General features: G+C 41.4%; 2 protein-coding genes and 2 long non-coding RNA genes across 10 annotated transcripts in view; 3 read left to right on the plus strand and 1 right to left on the minus strand.

The window, feature by feature from the left end:
• Positions 1 to 2,052, plus strand: part of usp24 (ubiquitin specific peptidase 24) — a 31,343-nt gene extending 29,291 nt beyond the window's left edge. For all 3 annotated transcript variants that reach the window (XM_026157653.2, XM_026157654.2, XM_026157655.2), the window contains 3 exons: positions 835 to 921; positions 1,042 to 1,152; positions 1,548 to 2,052. In XM_026157653.2, coding sequence (XP_026013438.1) covers positions 835 to 921; positions 1,042 to 1,152; positions 1,548 to 1,610 — 261 coding nt within the window. In that variant the 3' untranslated portion in view covers positions 1,611 to 2,052. The remainder of the gene's footprint in view (positions 1 to 834; positions 922 to 1,041; positions 1,153 to 1,547) is intronic.
• Positions 2,053 to 5,526: 3,474 nt separating this feature from the next.
• Positions 5,527 to 11,374, plus strand: LOC145424241 (uncharacterized). Its single transcript, XR_013905258.1, has 3 exons — positions 5,527 to 5,665; positions 5,795 to 5,890; positions 11,237 to 11,374. It is a non-coding gene; the product is annotated as an uncharacterized LOC145424241 (long non-coding RNA).
• A 1,865-nt stretch (positions 11,375 to 13,239) lies between these two features.
• On the minus strand, positions 13,240 to 21,703 carry pcsk9 (proprotein convertase subtilisin/kexin type 9). 5 transcript variants are annotated; one of them, XM_026157657.2, is made up of 12 exons: positions 21,391 to 21,703; positions 20,864 to 21,055; positions 19,803 to 19,935; positions 18,588 to 18,721; positions 18,346 to 18,487; positions 17,411 to 17,607; positions 17,131 to 17,314; positions 16,406 to 16,582; positions 16,173 to 16,321; positions 15,916 to 16,081; positions 13,798 to 13,964; positions 13,240 to 13,715 (listed from the first exon to the last, which is right to left on the minus strand). In XM_026157657.2, exons 1-12 carry the CDS (start codon positions 21,562 to 21,564, stop codon positions 13,521 to 13,523), a joined length of 2,010 nt encoding a protein of 669 aa, XP_026013442.1. In that variant the 5' UTR covers positions 21,565 to 21,703; the 3' UTR covers positions 13,240 to 13,520. The 5 variants fall into 5 exon arrangements, with proteins under 5 accessions (XP_026013442.1, XP_080153495.1, XP_026013441.1 ...); XM_080297369.1 differs by having other exon boundaries at positions 13,798 to 13,985; positions 21,391 to 21,695; XM_026157656.2 differs by having other exon boundaries at positions 16,173 to 16,324; positions 21,391 to 21,695.
• LOC113015616 (uncharacterized) lies at positions 19,976 to 21,469 on the plus strand. Its single transcript, XR_003271138.2, has 4 exons — positions 19,976 to 20,114; positions 20,220 to 20,307; positions 20,815 to 20,941; positions 21,334 to 21,469. It is a non-coding gene; the product is annotated as an uncharacterized LOC113015616 (long non-coding RNA).
• Positions 21,704 to 22,538: the final 835 nt, after the last annotated feature.

Raw genomic sequence — 22,538 nt, forward strand, 5'->3', positions numbered from 1 at the left:
GACAGTAGAAGTGAGAAGGATGGAGGACAGCAGCCAAAAAAAAATCCCCAGTGCCTTTAAGCCCAAACCTCAGTGTTTCCCATTCCCTTCTTATTATTTAATCCAACATAACCTCCAAGTTCTTACAGGTGAATTCGGACACACTGTGTTGTTAAAAACTAATCAGCCTTTCAAACATTAGTTTAAATCTGAACTCAGTTTAGCACGGCATAAATTTTTATTTTTATTTTTAGAACTTTTTTTCATTTAGCTAAATGATAGTTTAGTAAAGTTTGCCTTGATATTAGTTACCACTTGGTGCCAAACATAAGGTCCGAGGGCCAGAATCAGCTCAGCAAATCAGCCCACTGGACTGCATTGGAAAATGTGAAGGGGAGGATCGACTTTGGACTTTTAACTGTGTTTTCATAAGTTTTACCGCTTTTACTACTTACAAAGACCTCCCCCATGGCCATTCGTACTACACCAAAGTATTTAAGTAATAGATAAACAATAAACTAACATAAAAACAGCATTGTTGTATGCAGACTATACAGTTACTATTTTCTATTCATTACAGCGAACTTTAGGTAACTGAACTGTTTTTCCGAACTGAACTTAAAACTCTTTTAAGTCATATTTATTATCATTATTGTTTCTTTCTGTATACAGTTTTGTTCACAGCTCACTCAGTATATTAATTGTTTTGTTCCGTCATTAATTTTCATATTACTGGAGCTAAACGAGAGTCTTTACAGTGCCCCCTGTTTAGGAGACACTTGGCTTAACCACTATGGCACTTATGAAGAACTGTAAATTATGCTGTATGCTCACAGTGACTCTCTCTGCCTTCAGATGACAGAACATTACTGGACTCCACAGAGCAACGTCTCAAATGAGACATCCACCAATAAAACCTTCCAGCGCACAATTTCTGCACAGGTAAATACACGCACACACAAAAATACCGTATATCAACGACCTCCAGTTCTCCTATTACACTCACAGTCACTCATACTGTTTATTTTCCCTGTGTGTGTGTGTGTGTGTCACACTCTGCAGGATACCTTGGCCTATGCTACAGCATTGTTAAATGAGAAAGAGCAGTCTGGTAGCAGTAATGGTTCTGACGGCAGCCCGGCGAATGAAAACGCTGACCGCAGTCTCCGACAGGTATCTCTCAGCTACATCCAAACGAGCAGCTTAGAACAGTGGAGCTCTCAAATGACTCATGGTTTTAAAGCAGTTCCCGCTCAGCTCACATAAGCCCGAAAGAGAAGAATAGAGCAAAAATGGATCATCTCATTGGCTTCTGTCAAAAGCTATAAAGGCAGTTTGTTACCGCCCACGGTTATTATTAGAGGTGGATTTGAAGCTGTTTCATTCTTCTCCAACTCCCGCTGGGGCTGTCAGGAAGCCCACACAGCCCCAGATTGTCACTTGTGCTCACATAAAAACATTATAGACAATCGGTGTGTTGAATAGAAATTATAATCCTCCTGGCTCTGCCTAACAGATGGATAATTCAACTTTTTTTTTTAATCCAACTTCCCTCTATTCTACCACAGGGGTCAGAGTCTCCCATGATGCTCGGTGATTCTAAGAGCGATCTAGAAGACGTGGACCCCTAGGTCGTCCTACCAGTGGGATCCCTCCAAAGGAGAGGCAGCTCCGGGAAGCCATTCGAAAAGGCTGCACTTTGCCTCTGATTGGTCAGGACATTTAGGACTCCACAGCAAGCCAATCAGAACATTTGTCTCGGTCGCTAAGGCAACGAAGGAGCTATGAATAAATCATGAATTACTTCCTTTCACATGAGCCAAGGCGATGATGGAGATGCATTATCATAAAGGGCAGCAGAGTTGATTAGGGTGGGAAGTGCAAATAACCTTCCACAATCATGGATGACTTCAGTTTATCCTTTTATTCATTCATTCACTCAGAATGACAGCAAGGTGGAGGATGGGTTTGGGTTGTGTTTTAACAATTTTCTGCTCATGTTTGCCAATTTATCTACATATTCATATTGTAAAGATTTTGTTCCATAGATGTTATTTCCAGTGTAAGATAATATTTTAAAGTGTCCTGTGCTCTTCTCTCACAGCCATGCAAATTGCGGGAGGTCACATTTAGCTGCTCTAGAGGAACTTACAGACAGGAACACCTCCACATATGAGCACTCGGGAGGGAGGGTGGGTTTAAGTATGCACTTTATAGTCCAACCCATTCTGTTGTGATGTACAGCAGCACTGGTCAGTTCCTCTAGAGCCTCGTCTTCTTTTGCTTTTAACAACTTATATTTGCAGTGCCACTTATGCAACACATGAGAGCCCTGATGGCAAGCCAGTCTGCCTGTGACTTGACCTTTGACCCTCGGCCACCACAGTGTAGCCATCGGGATGCAGTAGGGGGCTGGTCCTGTTGTATGACGGTTCCAGACCCTCAGCATATCTGAAACAAGCAGTGCCATGGTCAGTACTCTCCCTCCACTCCTCCTCCTTGCTGACAAGCGGCCTCGTGTTCTGGATTTTATTCTTTTTGTCGCTTTGTTTTATTTTCAATGCCACTTTTCTTTGAATCTGGATGAATTGAATTACTGCAGAGGATTAGGGACTCGAGCCTTATGCAGGAAAAAGCTGATCTGGAAGAGCGCAGATCAGTTGTGGTGGGCCATCAGTGCTGCCTGAAGGGGAGCTCAGGAGCAGGTTTTTATTTTTAGGTGCCAAGGTTACACACACACATGCATACAAAAACTAGAACTTCTGAAAAACATGCAGGCGTGTGTCACTCATTCACTTCGCTCACAAAGACAGAGAACAGGTCCTCTTCACCTCACTGTTACCTCTGCTTTATCAGGTTTCTTTTTTTTCCGATGGCGTTTACATTTTGCTTTGCCTTTTGCTTTTGTCAACCTTTGGAAACACACACAGAGGAGCTAAACCCAAATGTAGCTCTAGTTTTTACTGGAGAGCAACACCCATGTTACCATCATCCCTGCCCCCATCATCGGGAGACTTGAAGTGCCTTAACCTCCCGATCTCCCTCCCGTCTCCCCTCGGACACTGTCTCGTCACATCTCCGATGAGGTACGTCCTCATCTGCTCCACCCGTGACGCTAAACCAAGTGTCTCCTGTGGTCATGTAGAAGGGCAACAGGGCTTCTTCCTTTGCATTATTCTTGAAACTACTACAGGGAATTTCCTCTGTGTGTTGTGACAAAGGACTGTAGGAATGTAACTGTTGACTCTGTGTGTGAATGGGGAGGTGGGCGTGGAAGTTTTACCCAGTAACACAGGGTTTAGGCAACACGACAGGGTTCTGATGATGGTAAAATGCTGCTTCTCTTCACTCTGCACTCAGACAGAGACACTTTGTAGATAATTCATGCTAGGTAGTTTTAATGAAGTCACGCTTTCACTAACATGTTTTAAGACATGAGCCTAAACTTGCTTAGCAGATTAGCTCTCAGCTTTAACAGGTCAATGTTTACAATGTAAGGACCTAGGAAGCTACCATGCAAAATGATTTTCTGTTTGAATCAACGTGCGATCAATCCGCTGGCTCCTCTGCATCCGAGAAGAGGAAAGACACTGCTTTAGCCCTTCCATGCTCCTCCACCCCATTTCCTCTCATTAGATGTGAATGTCACATCGTGCTCTCCAGCACGTTTGCATGTGTGGCAGTAAGTGACGGTGAGGTTTGTCTTTTCTGCGTGATGGAAAAAAAACAAAATCAGCCCCCACCCCCTCCCCATGTTGTTTGCTGTGTAATTTGGTATCATTAATGTCACAAACACACGCCCCTTCACAGTGGCTGGTTATGGGCGATCTGAAGGAGCTGCATGCAGTCTGTGCCAAGTGATTACATGACCATGGCAACATGAGTTGCATTCAGCCAAGAGTTTTGTTGGTTTGGCCCTCTGCTACATCACCACAAATACTTAAAAATAGAAAAAAAGAAAAAAACAACAACTTCAAAACAATCTTGTTTTAATCCTGGGATGCAGGGAGGGATGGGTAGGTGCGAGGTTAGGGATTGGCATCTATACGGGTTTTTACTGTCATTCAATTTTGAAACTTCACTTCTGACATCGCAAGACTCTGTAATGCATGTTAAGACTCAGTTTTAATTTGTACATCAGAGTTTGATTAAGGGGAAATTTGATATAAAATAAACTGGAATGCACAACCTTTTGCAAATATTGTCTTTATGCATTTCTATATACTGTCCCATGATACAACCGTAGACTGTATATAAAAGGCGTAACCTCTGTGACATCGCCAGTTGTTTTGTGAAGCTTCAAACGGAGCATTTTCACCATCTTAGCTCTTTTAAAACAAGATAATGACAAACTTGGAGGCCACATTTCAATGTATTATCTTTGTAGACACGAATAGGAACTATAATTCACTAAATGAACACCAGCTTGTCTTCAGCAAGGCTTGAATCTACACACTAAGGTCTTAAATTCATCAGGAAAGCTTTTACTAGGCAAACAAGCTAAGGACCACTTTCTCATTCTATTAAACTGGACTTCTCTTTGCAACTAGATGCACACAAATCCACACATACTTTTTTTTAGTCCTGGAACCTACATCCATCTTTTATATACAGTCTACAGCACCTTAAAAACATTACCTGTGGCCCCAATGTTGATACTGATATCAATTTATGCATCAGAGACAGTGCACAACAGATAATTTAATTTGTTTACAGCATGGGTTTTGAAACTTTTGGTGCCCATTTGTGTAAATTGCAATAAACAGCTCATTTTTTAGCAGGCCTGAACTTGCCTTGAGGCACACCATTTGGGAACCATTTACAGGTTACAGCAGACCAAATAATACAAAACAAGAGCAGTTTCTTTTATGTTTTAGAACTCATAGAAGGCTCAGGCTTCTAAGTTTGACCATTACAGCTGATGGATCAGGTCACTAGTTAAATGGTTACAAAAAATGACATAAGAAACAAACACGAACTGAATCTTTGAGAATGCTGATTCTAAATCAGAATAGCTTAAATCTTTCATTTGTACCTACTCTGCATCCTGCTAACAGAATTACACACATGAATTCAGCACTAGCTTCATTTACTGTATTCTGGGTAAACTTTGTTTTTATTTTTTATCAGTCTTTGGTCATATAGGTTCAGTCGGATAGAATGCTGTCTTGTGCCAATCAGACAGCTAGCTGATTGGCGCAAGCTAGCTGACAGTGGTTTATATGCTTCCTTTTGCTCTTGTTCACACTGACGTCACCCACCTGTGTATCAGAACTAAGTCTCTAACTGTTGAAGAAAATATAATCTGATCAAACATTATTCAGCTTTAAATATTGTTCAGCTTTAAAGTTACTGTGCAACTGTGTAATAAAAATATGCGCTCACGACTTTGGCCTTGAGAGCGATAAGAAGCGATCGCCTCATTCTGCAGGTGCAAGATATCTGCAAGCGAAGAGACTAGAACACCCAAGGCCGCTTTCCTTTTATGGAGTTGTTTTTCTGCTAATGCAGCACTGTCCTCACAACCCCCTCCTGTAAGTTTTAGAGAATATATACCCATCCTCACAGCAAATATTAGGAATCTCCTGATGTGAGCTGTTTGAGAGGTTGTCTCTGTCTCAATAAAAGTTCACTGATTCCCCCATCTGCTGCAGGTGTCCGGTTGTCTTCATTCTCCGCCAGCCTGGTTAAGTCAATTCCTCCTTAACATCTAAAAGAACCTATTTAATGAAGGAAGACGGGTTCACTTTGTGTTTAATATTATTCTATTGCTGTTGTTGTTTTTTTATATCCTTCAATTGGCGTCACGGAACAGGATCCGCTCCAGGCCAAACTGGAACGGGTGGGAGGACATCGGCCGTGGTCTGAGTGAACGGAGTTTGGACAAAAGCTGTGTGCACACAAAAACAAGGTAAGCAGACCTTTTATTTCTGCTATATTGAACATTATAAAAATACTTAGTGTCCAAACTCCTAGTAATTCATAACCAAAATTGTCTGGCTTACTTAAGGCTTGTTGAGAATCAGACAAGTGAATAAGAGATAAGTGAATAAGAAATAAGTGAATAAGTGAATAAAGATAAGAGTGAACTGAGGTCTGACCACGGTTGCAGCCGACGGGTTGCTCTCCGGTGTCGGATAAATACCTCAGTGCAGGTCTGGGACCTTGAAAGGGTTTATTAGTAACGCCTTTCTAAACAAATTAAAAGGTTAAAGGCCTTGAGAATATTTTTTAGTAATATTCTCTAAACTACAGAAGGGTTAGGAAGGCCCAGAGGACTTTATTAGAAAAGATCCTCTAAAACTTAAAAGGAGAAGTACTGGTTGGAGTCCAAAGGAGGGGTCCCTTTGATCAATAGGAGAAAACGGATCTCTTCTTAAAACCCCGATGATTTTAGTGTTTTAAATGTTTTGATGTTCTGTTTGATATTGGACACACATAAATACACGCTGAATGCTTGCTGTGGAACACTGGGCAGGACAGTTTGGTTCTCCGTGTTCACAGATTACACAATTAAAGGAACTAGGTTCCTCTTTTGGTTAAAATAATACACCACACATAGAATTTTTTTTACACATTTATTACATACATAAGGAGGGTAATGAGTGACTGCAGGTAATGTATGAAGTGTGAATGAGACGTGTGAACAAGGTGACAACCAACTAGCACCCCTATCAGGAAGCTCTAGGCAAGGTTACCCGCCAGACTCCGGTTTGGTAGAAGCTTGGTAACACCTGAAGGGATATTTCAGTGCTGACTCACCTTTAAAGCAGCGCCCCAGCTGTTAGTGCCTAACATAGGCAGAAACCCAGCTGGCCCAAATTCTCCTTTAAAATCAATAAATAGAACATAAATTACCGGTGTGTGTAAATAAGTTGTATAAATCTGTTAGATCTGAAACTCCTGCTAAAAAACTTCCTCTCTACAACTCTTTTCTCTTCTCTCCCTCTTTCTCTCAGTTGGGATTCTGTGTGTGTATGTGTGCTGGAGAAATAAAAAAAAAGGAAAAGGGTCTCTCTCTGTCTCTGTGAGAGGAAAAAGGTGGGGGCCGAGTGAGCCCGCGGGGCCGAGCGGGTCCGCGGGAGCGAGCGTGTATGCTGTATGAGGAAGAAGGGAGTGAGAGGGAGCGAGTGAAAAGAGTAATCGAGTATTTGGTGATTTTTTATTATTTCAGAGGCACTGGGTAAGAGTTTTGACTTTAGCTGTGAGAGTTGTGAAAAGAGCAGGTTTTTCTTTTGTTGTAGACTGTGAGTAATCGGTGTTTTTCTGCCTATTGTGCTGCGTGGAAGACACAGAAGTGTAGAAATGTTTGTGGTTTATCTTTGTTTGACTTTTTATATAGAGTTGGTTGATTCAGGGTGATTTCTCCCGTTTAAGGGAGGAGTTGCATTGTGGTTATGTTAAAGCTTTGCTGTAGGGGTATGTGTGTGATTTTGTGCTGGCTTCGCATGTTTAAATGGATGCATAGAAGTTTGTCAGTGAGAAATTGTTATGGTGGGGTTTTAAAGTTAGTAAAGAGTCAAACAACGCCCACTGTTTTAAAAAGGCCCAAAACATCATAAAAGACACCTCACATCCTGGCCACTCCCTGTTCGAACTGTTGCCCTAAGGCAGACGGTACAGGGCAATCAGAGCAAGGACTAATAGACTCAAACACAGCTGTTATCCAACTGCAATAACACATCTGAATACTACAAAAATGTCCACCATGCCACTCTTGTGTTAATCTATGCACGGTCTGAAGCATGACGGTGGGAATACTTAGTATTTTAAGTATTCTATCTATTTTATTGATTGAATTTTATTGTTTTTTTATATTTGATATTACTAGGGATGATGCAATGATCAGGGACCATTCTTAATGTCGTCGGTCTCATGACAATGACAATAAAGTTTTTGATTTTGATTCTGATTCTGAAATACACCCTCCTCAAGAGTTCAATGATTTAGGCAGTTATGTTTATACAAATACTAAATGTATGTTTAGTGTCTTCATACAGGTGTTTTTTCTTAACCTGGAAGCCTGAGTACGGCAGCAGAAGACAGGCCAAGCTTTGGCTAAAATTCACGGCTGGACACCAGAGTTGTCCTCACCCCTCCCGGTAAAACAAAAAAGAGAGAATGTAGTTTGAGGCAGGTTTTTCTCGCTGACCTGCTCTGGGTGCTGTGTCCCTGAATCTCACCAGTGTTAACCTCTGGCGGAAGACATGGAGAAAAGGAAAAGATGTTCCTGGTAAATCACTGAAACAAATAAAACCACACACAACCAGAGAAAGATATGAGAAGGGTGAGGAACAGACACATGTGCGTGTTAGAGAAATGCCTCGTTTGAGAAAAAGTTAAAGTAACCCATATACAGACGCACCCATACATGCAATGAAGAAACAGCTTACATACATGTGCACGTACATGCAAGGTTAAAGTAGCGACACTTAACATACACCTGTTTTTAAATGATATAGTTCATACATTACTGACAATTAAACGCTTTGGGTTGCAGGACAACAACGTAACGTCAAAAGACAAAGACACTGGTCTGAGGATTAAGTGAGGACACGACAAATTTAGTGGTTAAAAGGGTCGACTTGGGACATGTTTTTGTTGATTGTTTAAGACAAATGACTACTGAATGATAGGAAATTCCTTTTTAGGTTTCTAAACAGGATCTTAAGAATTTTAACACGTACCTGTGTTGTCCTGTCAACTTGAGGGGTTATGAGTTGATTATATGGAAAAAAAAAAAAAAAAAAACAAAAACAAAAAAGGGGGGAGACGAGATCTCGTTGTTTCTCCCCTCTCGGGATAACACAGCCAACACAGCACAGCCAACACAACATCATTTTCCTGTTCGCCTGTTTTGTTTTGTTTTTGTTTTTTCTGAGAGCCGAAGCTGACCTGGACTCCTACCCTCCCCTCTACCATCGTTGCCCTCTCCGCGACCATCTTTGACCCTTTGACCCCTGAAGGCCACAGCAGCTGGACTCACAACAACAACTTGAGGATGTCAACAGTGCTGCAAAAGAGTGATCTCATGCAGCAGAGACGGAGAGCACTAAACCTAAAGCCCGTTTCACTACACGGGGGAAATTCCCAGGCTGCGTCAGCTGACAGAGCTGTGACGAGACGCGCATTAAGCCCGGAGGAAAAGGGACGGTGAGCAGAAGGATGCTGACCTCTGAGAAGAGCCGAACAGCAGAGCTGCAGAAGGCCGTGGAGCAAAGTAAGGAAGATGCAGGCAGCTGCAACAACGGATGAAAACAGACCCAAAGAGGAGGGGAGGACCCTAGGCCATGCGTCAGGCCGCTGGTTTACCTAAACTACAGAACAGGAAGGTGATGAACACAAACATATACCAACACACGAACACACACTTCTGCATGCGCCTACTTAGAATGAAGGGAAACACACACATGAACACTTATGCACTTGTTGAGGGAGTAAAAACTGATACATACCCATGCACTAAAATCAAAATGTTGATTTAATTTACTAAGAAGTGACACACAATGCTCTAGCTGCTGCAATGAAGAATGCTTTACTGACAAAGGCTCAATGCTGCACACAACAAAGTCAAATACAGAATTTGCTATAATAATAAGCCCAGAGGGCATTTGTGTGGTCTGGGGAGCAGAGTCCGGAGCGGTTTGGTTATGAAAATGATGCCCGTGCGAGATATCTGGGGCTTAAGGCCTCGACTTAATTGTTTACTCTACACTAAAAAGAAAAGAAAACACTCTGAGCAGTGGTGCAGAGTGAAAACGAGGAATTAACAGTGTGAGTTTTATTTCAGAGCGCCACGTCATTGTGATGGAGATTTAATAAAGGAGGAACACACGGACAAAGAAGAAGAGAAGGGGGGGCAGCCCTTGAACGCGATTGCCTGAGGCATTAAAGTTCTGTACTAAATTCTGGTTTCCAGTGTGAGAAAAGTCACGCAGTGCCAGTAGTAGAGCTAGGTTGAGTGATGATTCTAAATTACTGTAAGTAAATCATCGTACACCGTTCAAGTTTCATGATAACGGGGATCTAGACTTTGTTGAACCCTAGGCAATTTGAACAGGTAAAAGTCGAGTGACCAAGTAGCAGTTGAATAAAAGTCATTGAATAAGTGTTGAAATAAACTGGCAGAATTAAGAGAATTAAAACATTTCAAGAGCTCAACTTACTTAATGGTTCAATTTTGTTTCACGAACGCAAAACATATAGGTTTATGAATATGAAAAGGTTGAGGTGGTGTTGATTTGACTCTGTGTAGGTTTAGGTTGGTATTTTTATTGATGGGAAGAATATTCAGTGACAAGTCCTAAGACCCGGGCGTCTGCATTTTGTTTTTGTTATTTTTCATTTTATTTTGTTTTATATTTACTGATTTTTGTTTGTGAATCTTTTCTTTAAGCAGATCTGCACATCGGAAATTACAAGCATTACACGTCGGCGAGAAAATTGTTGTAAGTGAGTTTCTCCGCATTGAAATGGGTTCTGGAGGAAACACTTGTGGGGACAATTAGAAACGAGAGTCCCTGTTTAAAAAAGGATTCAGCGAGGTAATCCAAACTCAAGTTCTTGTTTCTTTTTGAGATGACGTCATTTTGCTGAGTGTGGAAACTAGATGCGACGACAGGTTTCACTATCAGCAAAGAACGGATGAATGGATGAAAGACTGGGAATAAAAACAAACGGACTGACTGGTAAAAGATGACAAGACTTGACCATGACTCAAGGTTAACCACCTCCACCTAGATAGGATAAAAGGGTGGATGAATTTATGTGGGTTTCTTTTACAGGAGTAGAAGGATGACAAAATATTCGAGGATGAGTGAACCTGTAAATGCCATTTTTGTGTCTTGTGTTGCTTACAGAGATAACTGCGCAGCGTTACCATTTACATTTTCTTCCCTACAGGGTTACAGTTTTAATGTTTTTCTATTACAGGATTTCTGGGCGGATGTGTGAAGAAACGGTGTTTATGGGTTAGGAGTTGGGGATGCTATTACACTGTATTTACAGGAAATGTTTTATAGCACCTATGGAATGAGGATGCCTGACTACGGTCAATGTGCTGCTAATGTTTGCTTTGCTTTGGTGAGAGGGGTGCAGTAGAAAACAGACAAGTGACATGAAAACAAGTAATAATAACAAATAACAAATTTGGGGACAGTTTGACCTAGAGCCCACTAACTGGCCATTAGGGGCTCTCTCTCTCTCTCTCTCTCTCTCTCTCTCTCTCTCTCTCTCTCTCTCTCTCTCTCTCTCTCAGGTTGTTGCTCTTTAACTCCTAGAACACGCCCTTGGCGAGGTGGGGGGAACTGGACCACCTTTCTGTGCCCCATCATCCTCTATTAGACAACATCCAAGCTAAGTAAACATGTCTTGGCCCTTTCCCCCTGAAATGACAGGCAGGCAAAGATGTTGCGTCTTTGTTTGCTTCCTGGCCCTGGGTCTCATTCCCATTGGCATAATCCTGATCTGTGAAGGGCCCCCGACACTTCTGACACCTTCAAGTTCAAAAGCTTCGCCCCCTTCTGACAGTCCCAATCTGACAAATGTAGCCCCTAGGGTCTTGCCCACCACTTCCTCTCCAGTTTTGCCCACGCCCGATCCATTTAGAAAGAAACGAGACACGGTTACCTCCTCGCCAACGGATGATGAAAACTCTGATCATGAGGGCGACGAACATTATCGTCTTTCTCTTGTTTAAATGCTTCTAGAATGGTTGTTTCTCTGTGGTGTTTTGTATTAGGCTTGTTATTAATTGTTTCCCTCACCCACTTCCTCTTGAAGGATATATCTGGTTGAACTGTGTCTGGTCGGGTTGTGAGGGTTAAGCGATGTTCTCAGGGTCTCCGGACTTAAGCCTGAGCGAATGTGTACTCCCACCAATGGATGTGAATTGTTTTATTCCACACCCCTTCCTCACGTTTTACCATATTCACTTTTGAATGTCCGTAGCAGTTACCGTTCTGAGTTTATTTTACGGTTGATTTATTCTTTCACATTTTCACGTTTATATCTCTCATTATTATAGTATACTCTGTACTCTCCACATTTTTATCATTACTTATGTTTTTTGGTTGCTGGGTTACAGGAACTGTTAATTTTGTGTCACTACCCTGGTTGCACTAACTCGTTGTATCCGTGTGTGCAGGACAGCTGTTACTGCTTTCATCGGGAACCGAGACTGCTTGCAGCCGACCCCTGGGCAGGGTGGTGCCTGGACTCTTTTCTCCTCATCTGCAATGACAGATAAAGACAAATGATAAGACCCGAGGAGTTTTTCGAGCCAGGCTTCGACACGTCTCTGTGTTCCTTTGAATGTTACTTATTTTTGTGTGTTGACCCATTTAAGATGGGTCAAAAGGGGGATTTGAAGAAAATATAATCTGATCAAACATTATTCAGCTTTAAATATTGTTCAGCTTTAAAGTTACTGTGCAACTGTGTAATAAAAATATGCGCTCACGACTTTGGCCTTGAGAGCGATAAGAAGCGATCGCCTCATTCTGCAGGTGCAAGATATCTGCAAGCGAAGAGACTAGAACACCCAAGGCCGCTTTCCTTTTATGGAGTTGTTTTTCTGCTAATGCAGCACTGTCCTCACAACCCCCTCCTGTAAGTTTTAGAGAATATATACCCATCCTCACAGCAAATATTAGGAATCTCCTGATGTGAGCTGTTTGAGAGGTTGTCTCTGTCTCAATAAAAGTTCACTGATTCCCCCATCTGCTGCAGGTGTCCGGTTGTCTTCATTCTCCGCCAGCCTGGTTAAGTCAATTCCTCCTTAACATCTAAAAGAACCTATTTAATGAAGGAAGACGGGTTCACTTTGTGTTTAATATTATTCTATTGCTGTTGTTGTTTTTTTATATCCTTCACTGTGGAGCCATAAAAGCCACTGTCACAATAACACTCTGGGTAGACATGAAATTTGTTTAACTGGTGTCCCTACTGTTAGCCATTTACCTCATTTTGTTTCCACCTACTGTTTCACAAAATGAGCAAAAGGTACCTGACTTGTTAATCAAGCAGGCTGATTACCTGCAGCTCTGCTGCACAAGACTGAGGAATGTCAGGAAATCAGTGCATACATAACACATGCTAACTGTGACAACCTGTGGTGCACATCATCATGTTTTTCCACTCTAAAACACACATGGCTGACACCAGAGCTTAACATTTTGATTTCATTTGTTCAGTTTATTAACTTCTAAACAGCATGCGGATGGTATACCCGGTAAATACTACACTATTATCCAAACCGTATGTTTGTGAAAGCTCTTTTTATTATAACTGTTTTGTAAAAAGATACAAAAATAGCTTACAGGTTGTCAAGTCACATATAATATGTGCACTGGAGCATAATCTGGCGTAATCCTAAAACTAAAACACACACAAACAGCTTTACAGAAGTGCTTTAAGTGAATATTAAGGATGTTGAGGTTTCTCAGAAAAGTGTAAGGGGGTTTAAAACTGACCAAAGACAAAAAATGGCAACGTCAAAGCTGTTTCAACGATGTTAGAAACCAAAGTGAGGTGAAACCGGATCAGTGAGGTGTTGCAGCTTGCTGCTCTGGTGGTGCGACACGACAGCAGACGGCAGCACCCGCTGCTCCATCCACTCCCGTGACACCATAGACATGGCAACTGTTTCCCTTGGCAACTGGCCCCAAGATAGCAGAGCCTCGAGAGACGAAACTGCAGTCTGTCAGAGTCCAGCCGGAAGGACAGGAAACCTCAACCTGAAGGAAGACAATAACTTCTGAGGTAACTTCCAGTAGCTGATTCTCAATGTTTTTACTGTGATTTTTTATTTTATTTCACCTGATCTTTGTCAGCTGATATGTTTTCCAACAGGTTGCACTCGAGAGATGGAGCATGGCAGCATATCGCGTGTGATGTGACCCCCTCTTTCACCGTGCAGCGCTTCCCCTGGCTGTGACGTGGATGCGAATCAGATGAGATCTCAGCTGTGGACATCGATGTACACCCTAGAGAAGAATCAGCTGAATCTTTAAACACAACGAAGGAGCAAAGAACTTTAGAGGCGCTGTTGCCAAGCATTAACCGATCCTCCTCAGAGAGACCACTATGGAGGCAACCAATGAGAAATGTAATGTAAAGTAATTTAAGTGCTCTAATGACATTTGAAAAGCTGCTTTTTCTATCACACACTCGTGGAGTAGCTGGCAATTGTGCTGGCTAGGGTTACATTTTCCTTTCAGGGTGATTACCATGGGAACAAGCATACCTGGCTAAGATATTCTAAATGCAGCAGCCTGACTTTGACTAAAAAATACAGATTATATACCTGAGGTGCATCGCTTCAGTACATCGACAGCAACTAAATTTAAATTAATAGACTTTGTTTTTGTTTTTAAAGGGGGCTGACATTTCATCCCACTTCCTATATCTCTTAGTGTGAAGCTGGAGGGAGGAGTCTCTTGGCTAAACTTATCATAAGCAATATCAACAGTGTTCAAAGAGCTGTATTCATTCTGCCAGCTATTAAACCATGATCTCTGATTACTAATTTAAAACAAAAAGATATTAAATAAATAATTTTTTCCTCCACATTTTCCCAGATGCTTTCTGGAACATAGTTTCCTTGATCTAACAGTATTAGATTTGTATTAGTATTTATTTTATAATTTTTTTTTTTTATTGTTGGTATGGATAAAATAAAATCTGAAGAGCCCTATTCACTGTCTGTCCACTATATTAGGTACAAATGGTCATGATCATATCACTAATCACATCGTAGTTGAGACAACCTGCTTAACTTCAAACTAAGACTCCTAACACACTGAAAACTAGTTGAAATTAAATTAATACAAATATTCAAAATAAAATAAAATTTTAAAAAGACAACAGCTCTGCACCAGCTATATTTTTATGTAATCTGTACACGTGTTCATGAAAAATAGATAGGACTTGTTAAATGGAAGATTAAGTCCAAATTAATAGTCTTTAACTACACCTCATCAACTGCTAATTAATGCAAATCAGCTAATCACATAGACCCAGAATAGAATGTTAATTTTATTGTCTTTCTGATGTTGGTGTTCTTTATTGTTACTGTCATTTCATTTGTTTTTTTTGTTTTTTTACTATTTATATTTTTATTCTTTTTAGTTTATGTTCAGCACTTGGTCAGTGCTCACTTTTTTTAAAGTGCCTTATAAATAAAGTTAGCTTTGATTGGCAAATAACTCAAACTGAGCATCAGGGCATCCGAATGGGGAAGGAAGGTGATTTAAGGGATTTTGAATGCCGTTTGTGCTAGAGTGGCTGGTCTGAGTACTTGACAAACTGCTGAAATACACATAACAATCTCTTGGATATATGCAGAGTGGTCAGAAAAAGCCTACCTTAGCACTATTGCTGACCAAGTCTATCCCTTTATGGATAACGCACCATGTCACAAAGCTCACATCATCTCAGAATGGTTTCTTAGACAATGACTTCAATGTACTCAAATGACCATCCAGCACATGTGGGATATGGTGGATCAGGAGATTTGCATCATACATGTGCAGCCGGCAAACCTGCAGCAACAGTGCGATGCTGTCATGTTAATATGGTCCAAAATCTCTGAGGAATGTTTCCAGCACCTTATTCTATCTATGTCTATGCCATAAAGAACTAAAGCAAGGTTAAAAAAAAAAAAAAAAAAAAAAGAGATCAACCCAGTACTAGCAAGGTGTACCTAATAAAGTGTCCTGTGAGTGTAAATATTTAATATATTACCCCTTTGATTTTTTTACGGTAATATTTTTGCAAAATTATGAGCTGATAGTTGAACTTCTGGTTTATAGACACACATGATGGTGTCATTTATTTTCTCTTCTAACTCTTAGCAAGAAAACAAGTAAGAGCTTCTCCTAAAATGTCAGACTGACTGCCTCATTCAAACTCCTGCAGCTTGTACACGTGACTCACCGGTCAGGTGGTGCTGGGGGCCGACGCACTGAGCAGCTTGTCCTTGCTCAGGACTAGCATGGACCTGGCACTGCAGACCGCTTATCACACAACAGCGGGCCACAGCATACACACCTTTACCTGCTGGACCATTATGGGCAATACACTCCATGTGTCCGCTGTTCATCTGTAAACACAGGGGTGAGGGTTTGTCCGTAGACTTATAGACTTTAGAGTGAAGTTATTGTTGATATTATGGCTGATGTAACTGAACTAACAGTGATGGTTTCCCCCACACGGACGCCTTCAGGAGCATAACTGCTGCAGCCCATCATTTCCTCCCCTTGACGACAGCGGCTGATGACCCTGTCGGTGCTCGCGACTCCTGACCTCTCTGACCACACTGACCGACACAGTAGCTCCCCATCTGCTTGTAGAAATAGGAACGCATATGTGAACCACATATAGATACTATAAGTCTGTGTGTGATAAAGGAATGTGAGTCACTAACTTGGTGACGTTTTAATAACCGGAGGCATGGCTGCTACCAGGTTTGGCGTAGTGAGCCGATGGCTTTCGGACAGAGATAGGAAGTCGATAGTGTTGCTGATGGAGTAATGCAACATCATATGGAGGACGTGCACTGGTGATGCAATCTGACTGGACGACAGGATCACTGCTACGACACCTACACAGATAAAAACAAATTATGAAGTAATTGTGCTGTGACAAATGGTAACGATACTGATGTGCAAAAATGATTTATGCACAACCTTTCTTATGCAACCTTAGTGAAGATATCTCTATTTAAAGCAAGCTGTACACATCTGTACACTGCATACTTGTATGCTAACTAGTGAAAGTCTTCTGAGTGATCATTAGAGAGAAAACCTTGATTTGTCAGCGCAAGTGAAATATTTGTGGATGCACAAGTCAGTACTTTTAAAGTTGTTTTCAGAAATCTCATGCATAAATTTATCTGCAGGCTTAATGCCTCTGAAAATCATTGCGGGATTATCAAATATAAGATGTATTACAACATGCAACCAATCCCAGGTGTGGAGACACTGCTACAGCTGCTTTCCCTGCAATGATCTATAATATGCAATTATATTTTTTCTAGTGTTTATGTGATTTTTTTTGTAAGGATCATTGAGTCTGTAATAAAAGAATGATTGATATACCAACAGCATACACAGATTGCTTTTGCGTGCGCGCGTGTGTGTGTTTGCGTACCTGCAGCGTGTGCAGCAGCCTGTGAGGTTCCACTGCGGGAGGTGAAGCAAGTGCTGCAGTCACTACTGGCACTAATGATGTCGTCGCCGGGTGCAAACAAATCAACGCAGCGGCCGAAGTTGGTACCACCTGCTCCCTGTGACATGAGCTGGTCCATTGAGTTAACTGCCCCCACTGTGATGACCTATACACACACACACACACACACATGAAAGGAGGTAAAGGTGAGGGTCGCGTGTAGGTGGGCCAGAATGTGATTGCATTTTCAGTGTTAAATTACCTCAGGCTCTGAAGCAGGTGAGTAGAGACAGGCATCATCTCTGTAGTTGCCTGCTGCGGCGATGACCACAGCGCTGTTAGCCACCATGTCTCGACAGGCTGTGTTTAATGAACGGCTGAGGCCACCGGCAAAAGGAAGCAACACGACTACTGCATCCACTGGGCGGGCCAGTAAAGTGGCTCGAATGTATTCCATTCCTGACAGAAAGGGGAAAGGGACAATCTAAAACCTCATACACTCAAGAAAAATTGGAAGTTTTACACTGTGGTCATCTTCCTTTTCTCTTTCAATACAGTTAATGAAATGAAAGTGTGTTCTAAAAGTCTTTAAAACCAGACTAAGAGTTTATAGCTGCATGGTTAGGGATCATTGGTCTCCTAGGGATTCATACTACCCATAATTATTTATATTTTAACACAAGCAGTCTGACCTGAACTTCTCAGGTTTTAGAAGAAGAAGAGAAAAGTCTGGTTCTTCTGTCTGGTGAACAGAGACTGAAGAACTGCTGCAGTTGGGGTCTTTTTTTAATTTTATTTTTTTCTACAAATATGGGCGTTTTTTTCTACCTGCAGCTTTAAATCAAAGTTGCTGTAAGAGTGAAACATGGCGCTCATAATGTAGATTAGAATTCTGTACACTGTAGATGATGGTTGCACTACCTGTGCCCACAAAGAACCAGTCAACAGCCAAAATATTAAACATATGACCCACTCATGTTCTTGCAATAACTCAGTTATGACACTCCCCATGTAGGGAAAGGGCCAGAGTCATAGTCAGAAGATGTCCTTTGGAAGACAATGTTTTGATAAAACTGAAATATTTTTCATGCCATCCACAAGCTGTGTCACCATGACCCAAGAGAAAGAAACTCAAGAGTTTTTGCTTGGCTCTGGTAGTCTTTAGTACAAAGTACAGTTCAACAGTTTCTGTCTTACCTGCCAGAGCTCCTGAGACGGTCCCTTTACCCTGACAGTTGAGCACACGCACTAGGTTAACAGCAGCCCCTCGAGCAACACCTGAATCTGATCCACTCACAATACCTGCCACGTGTGTACCATGACTGTCACACTGACTGGCCTGTAGTGGAACGAGGATTTAGAATGTTATTGAGCTGCAATTGCAAATACATAAGTGCTGTTGAATTGAAATGTTTCATTTGTGCGTGCATGTGTTTAACCTGTCTGTGAACTCTGACTCCATCCTCTTCAGGGGCGTTATTGAAGTCTGTGATGAGTACCCGTCCTTCAACCTCTCTGTGAGAACTCTGCACACTGCCATCCATCAGATACACCTGCGTCCTCCCTCCATCATCTGCAGAGGACAGATGGTGAATTTGACATGTAATTAGAAAATGCAATTTCTGAGGGGAGAAATCTCAGTGTGGTTGCTGTTGGAAAGCTGCACTGCTTGATGGATATCTGACAGCTAAACTGCACAAATGGCTCAGATGTCATTTAAATGGAAAAAAGATCATTTTTAAAGCCCCATAAGCATTTAGTTCCAGTGACAAATGTTTGGGAAGATGAGAAAGAAAGACCTGGTTCTTTGAGCTCCTGTCCATCACAGTCTAAGGGCTAGTAAATTTATACAAATTAATGTTTCTTGCATTGGCATTGAGACTTCTAGTAGATAGTTAAATGCAAGTTCAACACCCTGGTTCAACCACAGATATTATATACTACTTCATGTGAAATACCAAGGAACAGGCCTCACCTGGCCATGAAACTGTCAGTCCATTTTCCAATTATTATTGAGCCTCTGAAAATGTATCTGTATATAAAAAATGGATTTACTTCCCTAACAGATAATGCTAATTTGAATGCTAGTCCACTGTGGAGGTGCACAAAGGCAAAACTACAAAAATGGTGTCTTGGCCCAGCAAGTTATGGACTTAACTGTATTTAAGCTTAGCTTGAATTGAACTAACACAACACAGATATTAGCATGTAATTAGTTCTTCTGAAGCGGCTGCAATTAAAGGTTGCCATGGTGATGGTGACCGTCGGGTGACTTCATAGAAATTAAACTGAGAGGCACCTTTCAATATCAGGCTTATTGCACAAAGACAGGAATTCCTTGTTGTTTACAGCTTGATATAATAAGAGAGATGATACTGCTGAATATGCTGCTGTAGAATAAATGTTCCTGTTGTCATAAATGTGGAAAATGAAATAAGAAAAGTCGTGTTTTCTGCTGTTCTTGAGCTGTTTACAATAGAAACATTGTTGTATATTACATTGAGTTGTATATTACTCCAACCGCCCCAATGACTCCTGAAACTCTTAATGCAAAATGTTTTGTTTGCCTCGGTAGTTACATTGCTTAAGAGCGCACGTGGTTTCCTATATTTTGACGAAAAATACAGATAAGTCATGGACAGAGACAAACTCACTTGGAGGTCTGTATGTTCCATTTTCGGAGAAACCACCGTAAGGGTGCAGTAACCTCTGCAGGTTCCAGGGGGCGCTCTGAGCAAAGATGGATGAGTCCTCCTCTATGTAGTGCACGTGAGGGAGCTTCGCCACCTGACAGGAACACAATCAAACTTAACTGTGGGTGGTAAGGAATGATTAACAGGAAGTTGATTGTTAAATCAGGTGGGGGTAAAGCTGACCATTCTTCTTTGAAGTCTGTTTCACTGTTTCACGTTTTATTTGTGTATTTTTATTTTTTGACATAATTCAAGAATGCGCAGATACCAAAGGTGGGTCTACAACCTCTCAACTGTCAAGAAACTCTGTCTAAAATTACCACCAGCACTCATACTATACAGAGTTCAACTAATTCACGTTTTCTGTGTGTTTTTCAGCAAAGTTTCTGATTATTTTTGTTCAACTCCAACAGCTGAATGATTTCAAATGCTCCACAAAACCTCTTTGTTAACATTCTAAAGGCGGGTGAGGAGTTCTTTTACTTTAAATCTATACTTACTTATAATTTTACAGATTTTAAAATAAAAAACACATAAATACACACACACCTCTCATCATTCTCGGTCCATTTTATAAAATATATAATAAATAAATAATCGAAATAAATAATCCTGAAAACGCCGCCAATATTTAACCGAAAGTAGTACACTTTGTCTATCATTCATTCCAGACTCCCGTATTCTCACTTTATTTTGGTCAAGTAGGTCAAATATACACAGACTGCACAGACCTCTGCAAAAAGCTGCAGTCAGAAAATCCATATTACTCCAATCTTTTCTGCCATTAACTCGTCTTGTGCCAGTATACAATGTTACAATGTAACAGTGTTATTCAAGACTATAGCTGCTTTCTTAGATCTGCCTTCCACCTATAAGCTCTTAGGATGTCCCGTTCGGAATGTCTTAACCTTTAGAAAATGGATCTGCTATGATTTGACATCTATTTCCCTGTGTTCCCCCTTTTGCCTTAAAGGTTTAAATCACACTTTTTCCGAACACATCCAGTGAAGTGACGCAATTACCAGGTGAAGGACGTCACTACTCAGTTTGACCAGAAAGCCACGCAGTGCTCCTGAGTAGGTCTGCAGGATCTCCACCAGGTATCCTCTCCTGGCTGCTTTACTTCGCAGCCTCCTGATGGTCCTCTGGAGTTGAGACTCGTGCGTCCCCTGACGCAATACAACTATGTACTGTCCGGGAATGCGCCAGGCTACCTGGACAGTAAAAATAATGCAGCGCACATGTGATCTTCATGTCCACGTGCACAGGAGAAATGTAGCATGCGTGCAATAAGTTGGATTTATATATATATCTATATTGTGTGTATTGCGCTGTTTTCACAATAACACATGAATAAGTATTATCTCCCAGCATGTGAGCGCACATTTTAACGAATCTGTATCTCAAACTGGCAGCTTGTCAGGTACATCAGCAAAGATTGTTTGTTGAAATATTTGACCAAATATTTTACCCGTTTTTGGAATAATGACAGGTGCTGATGACTGAAGATGCGCATTTAATGCCTTTGACGCAATCACTATGCCATTACCTTGTTGCACCTGATGAACTCGGCTGCCGGGTCGGTTCCGGTTTCAGGATCAGTCCTGTCCTCGCCGACCAGGTCCAGGATCATCCCGTCGTCCTCGGTGTAGTCCTGTGCACGCACGGCCAGAGATGCGCACAAACATAAAGCCCAGCCAATCCAGGCTGAGGTGCAACGCATTCTTCACACCTCTTGAACTGTCCCCAGTAAAATGATAAAGAGAGCTATTAAATTACACCACTGATGTTTTTATTTTTTATTTCAGTCTGACTTATCCTGATGATAAGTCTCCAACAGCCGCGTGCCCTCTGTGTCTGGCAGTTAAGATAACGCCTCCAACAATCTATTCTGATTTTTTTTTTTTGGGGGGGGGGGGGGGGGGGGGGAATCCAACAATTGATTCTTATAACTTAAGGCGGGGACTGGTGACGTTTCCATGGCTCACGCCACCTCTTTTGTATCGAATGATTGTCCTCCGTTTAAAACACCTCTTACTGTGGAGGAGTCATGTTTCATGCCCCCCCAAACCACCCTGTAATTATTGCATGTCAATCTGAGAGAACACTTCCTCTCAGTTCAAGTTGATTTGTTGATGTCGTTTTAGCACGCGCACTTATAGTGAACAGTATGAGCTGTGATTGAAAGTCTAAGTACGCGTAAACTCATTCTCCGTGATTGCGCACTCACAGGGAGGCTACGTTTATTTTTCATAGGTTATCTATGTTGTTTTATTATCTTTACTGTTTGTTTGTTTTTTATTTAATATGTGCGCAGGACTGCAGAATGCGACGCAAAACGCGCGCGTCTCTATTTTACTCTGACATACTGTACGCGTTTTTAACTTTAAGCACTCAAAACTGTTAGCAGTTTCATACACTTTCATTTAAAAAGAATAAGAAAAGTAATAATTATTACGACGAGTTATATGTTTTTTGAAAAAACGTTTTTTCAAAGCATGATCCCTTTTCTCTTTGAACTCAGGAAACTGTTACATAATACCCTCTGGGGCTCTGGAGGAGCCCAAATTCGACAAAGCTACCCGCTTGATTGTGTCACTGAGGTTGGTTTGGACTGAGCCCGAGGAATTTCACACCAGAAACACCAAAGTAGAATAATGAAATGTACATTTTGATTTTACAGCAACAGAGAAAGCT

Source organism: Astatotilapia calliptera, chromosome 23 (assembly GCF_964374335.1).
Source record: "Astatotilapia calliptera chromosome 23, fAstCal68.1, whole genome shotgun sequence".
Taxonomy (NCBI): Eukaryota; Metazoa; Chordata; class Actinopteri; order Cichliformes; family Cichlidae; genus Astatotilapia; species Astatotilapia calliptera.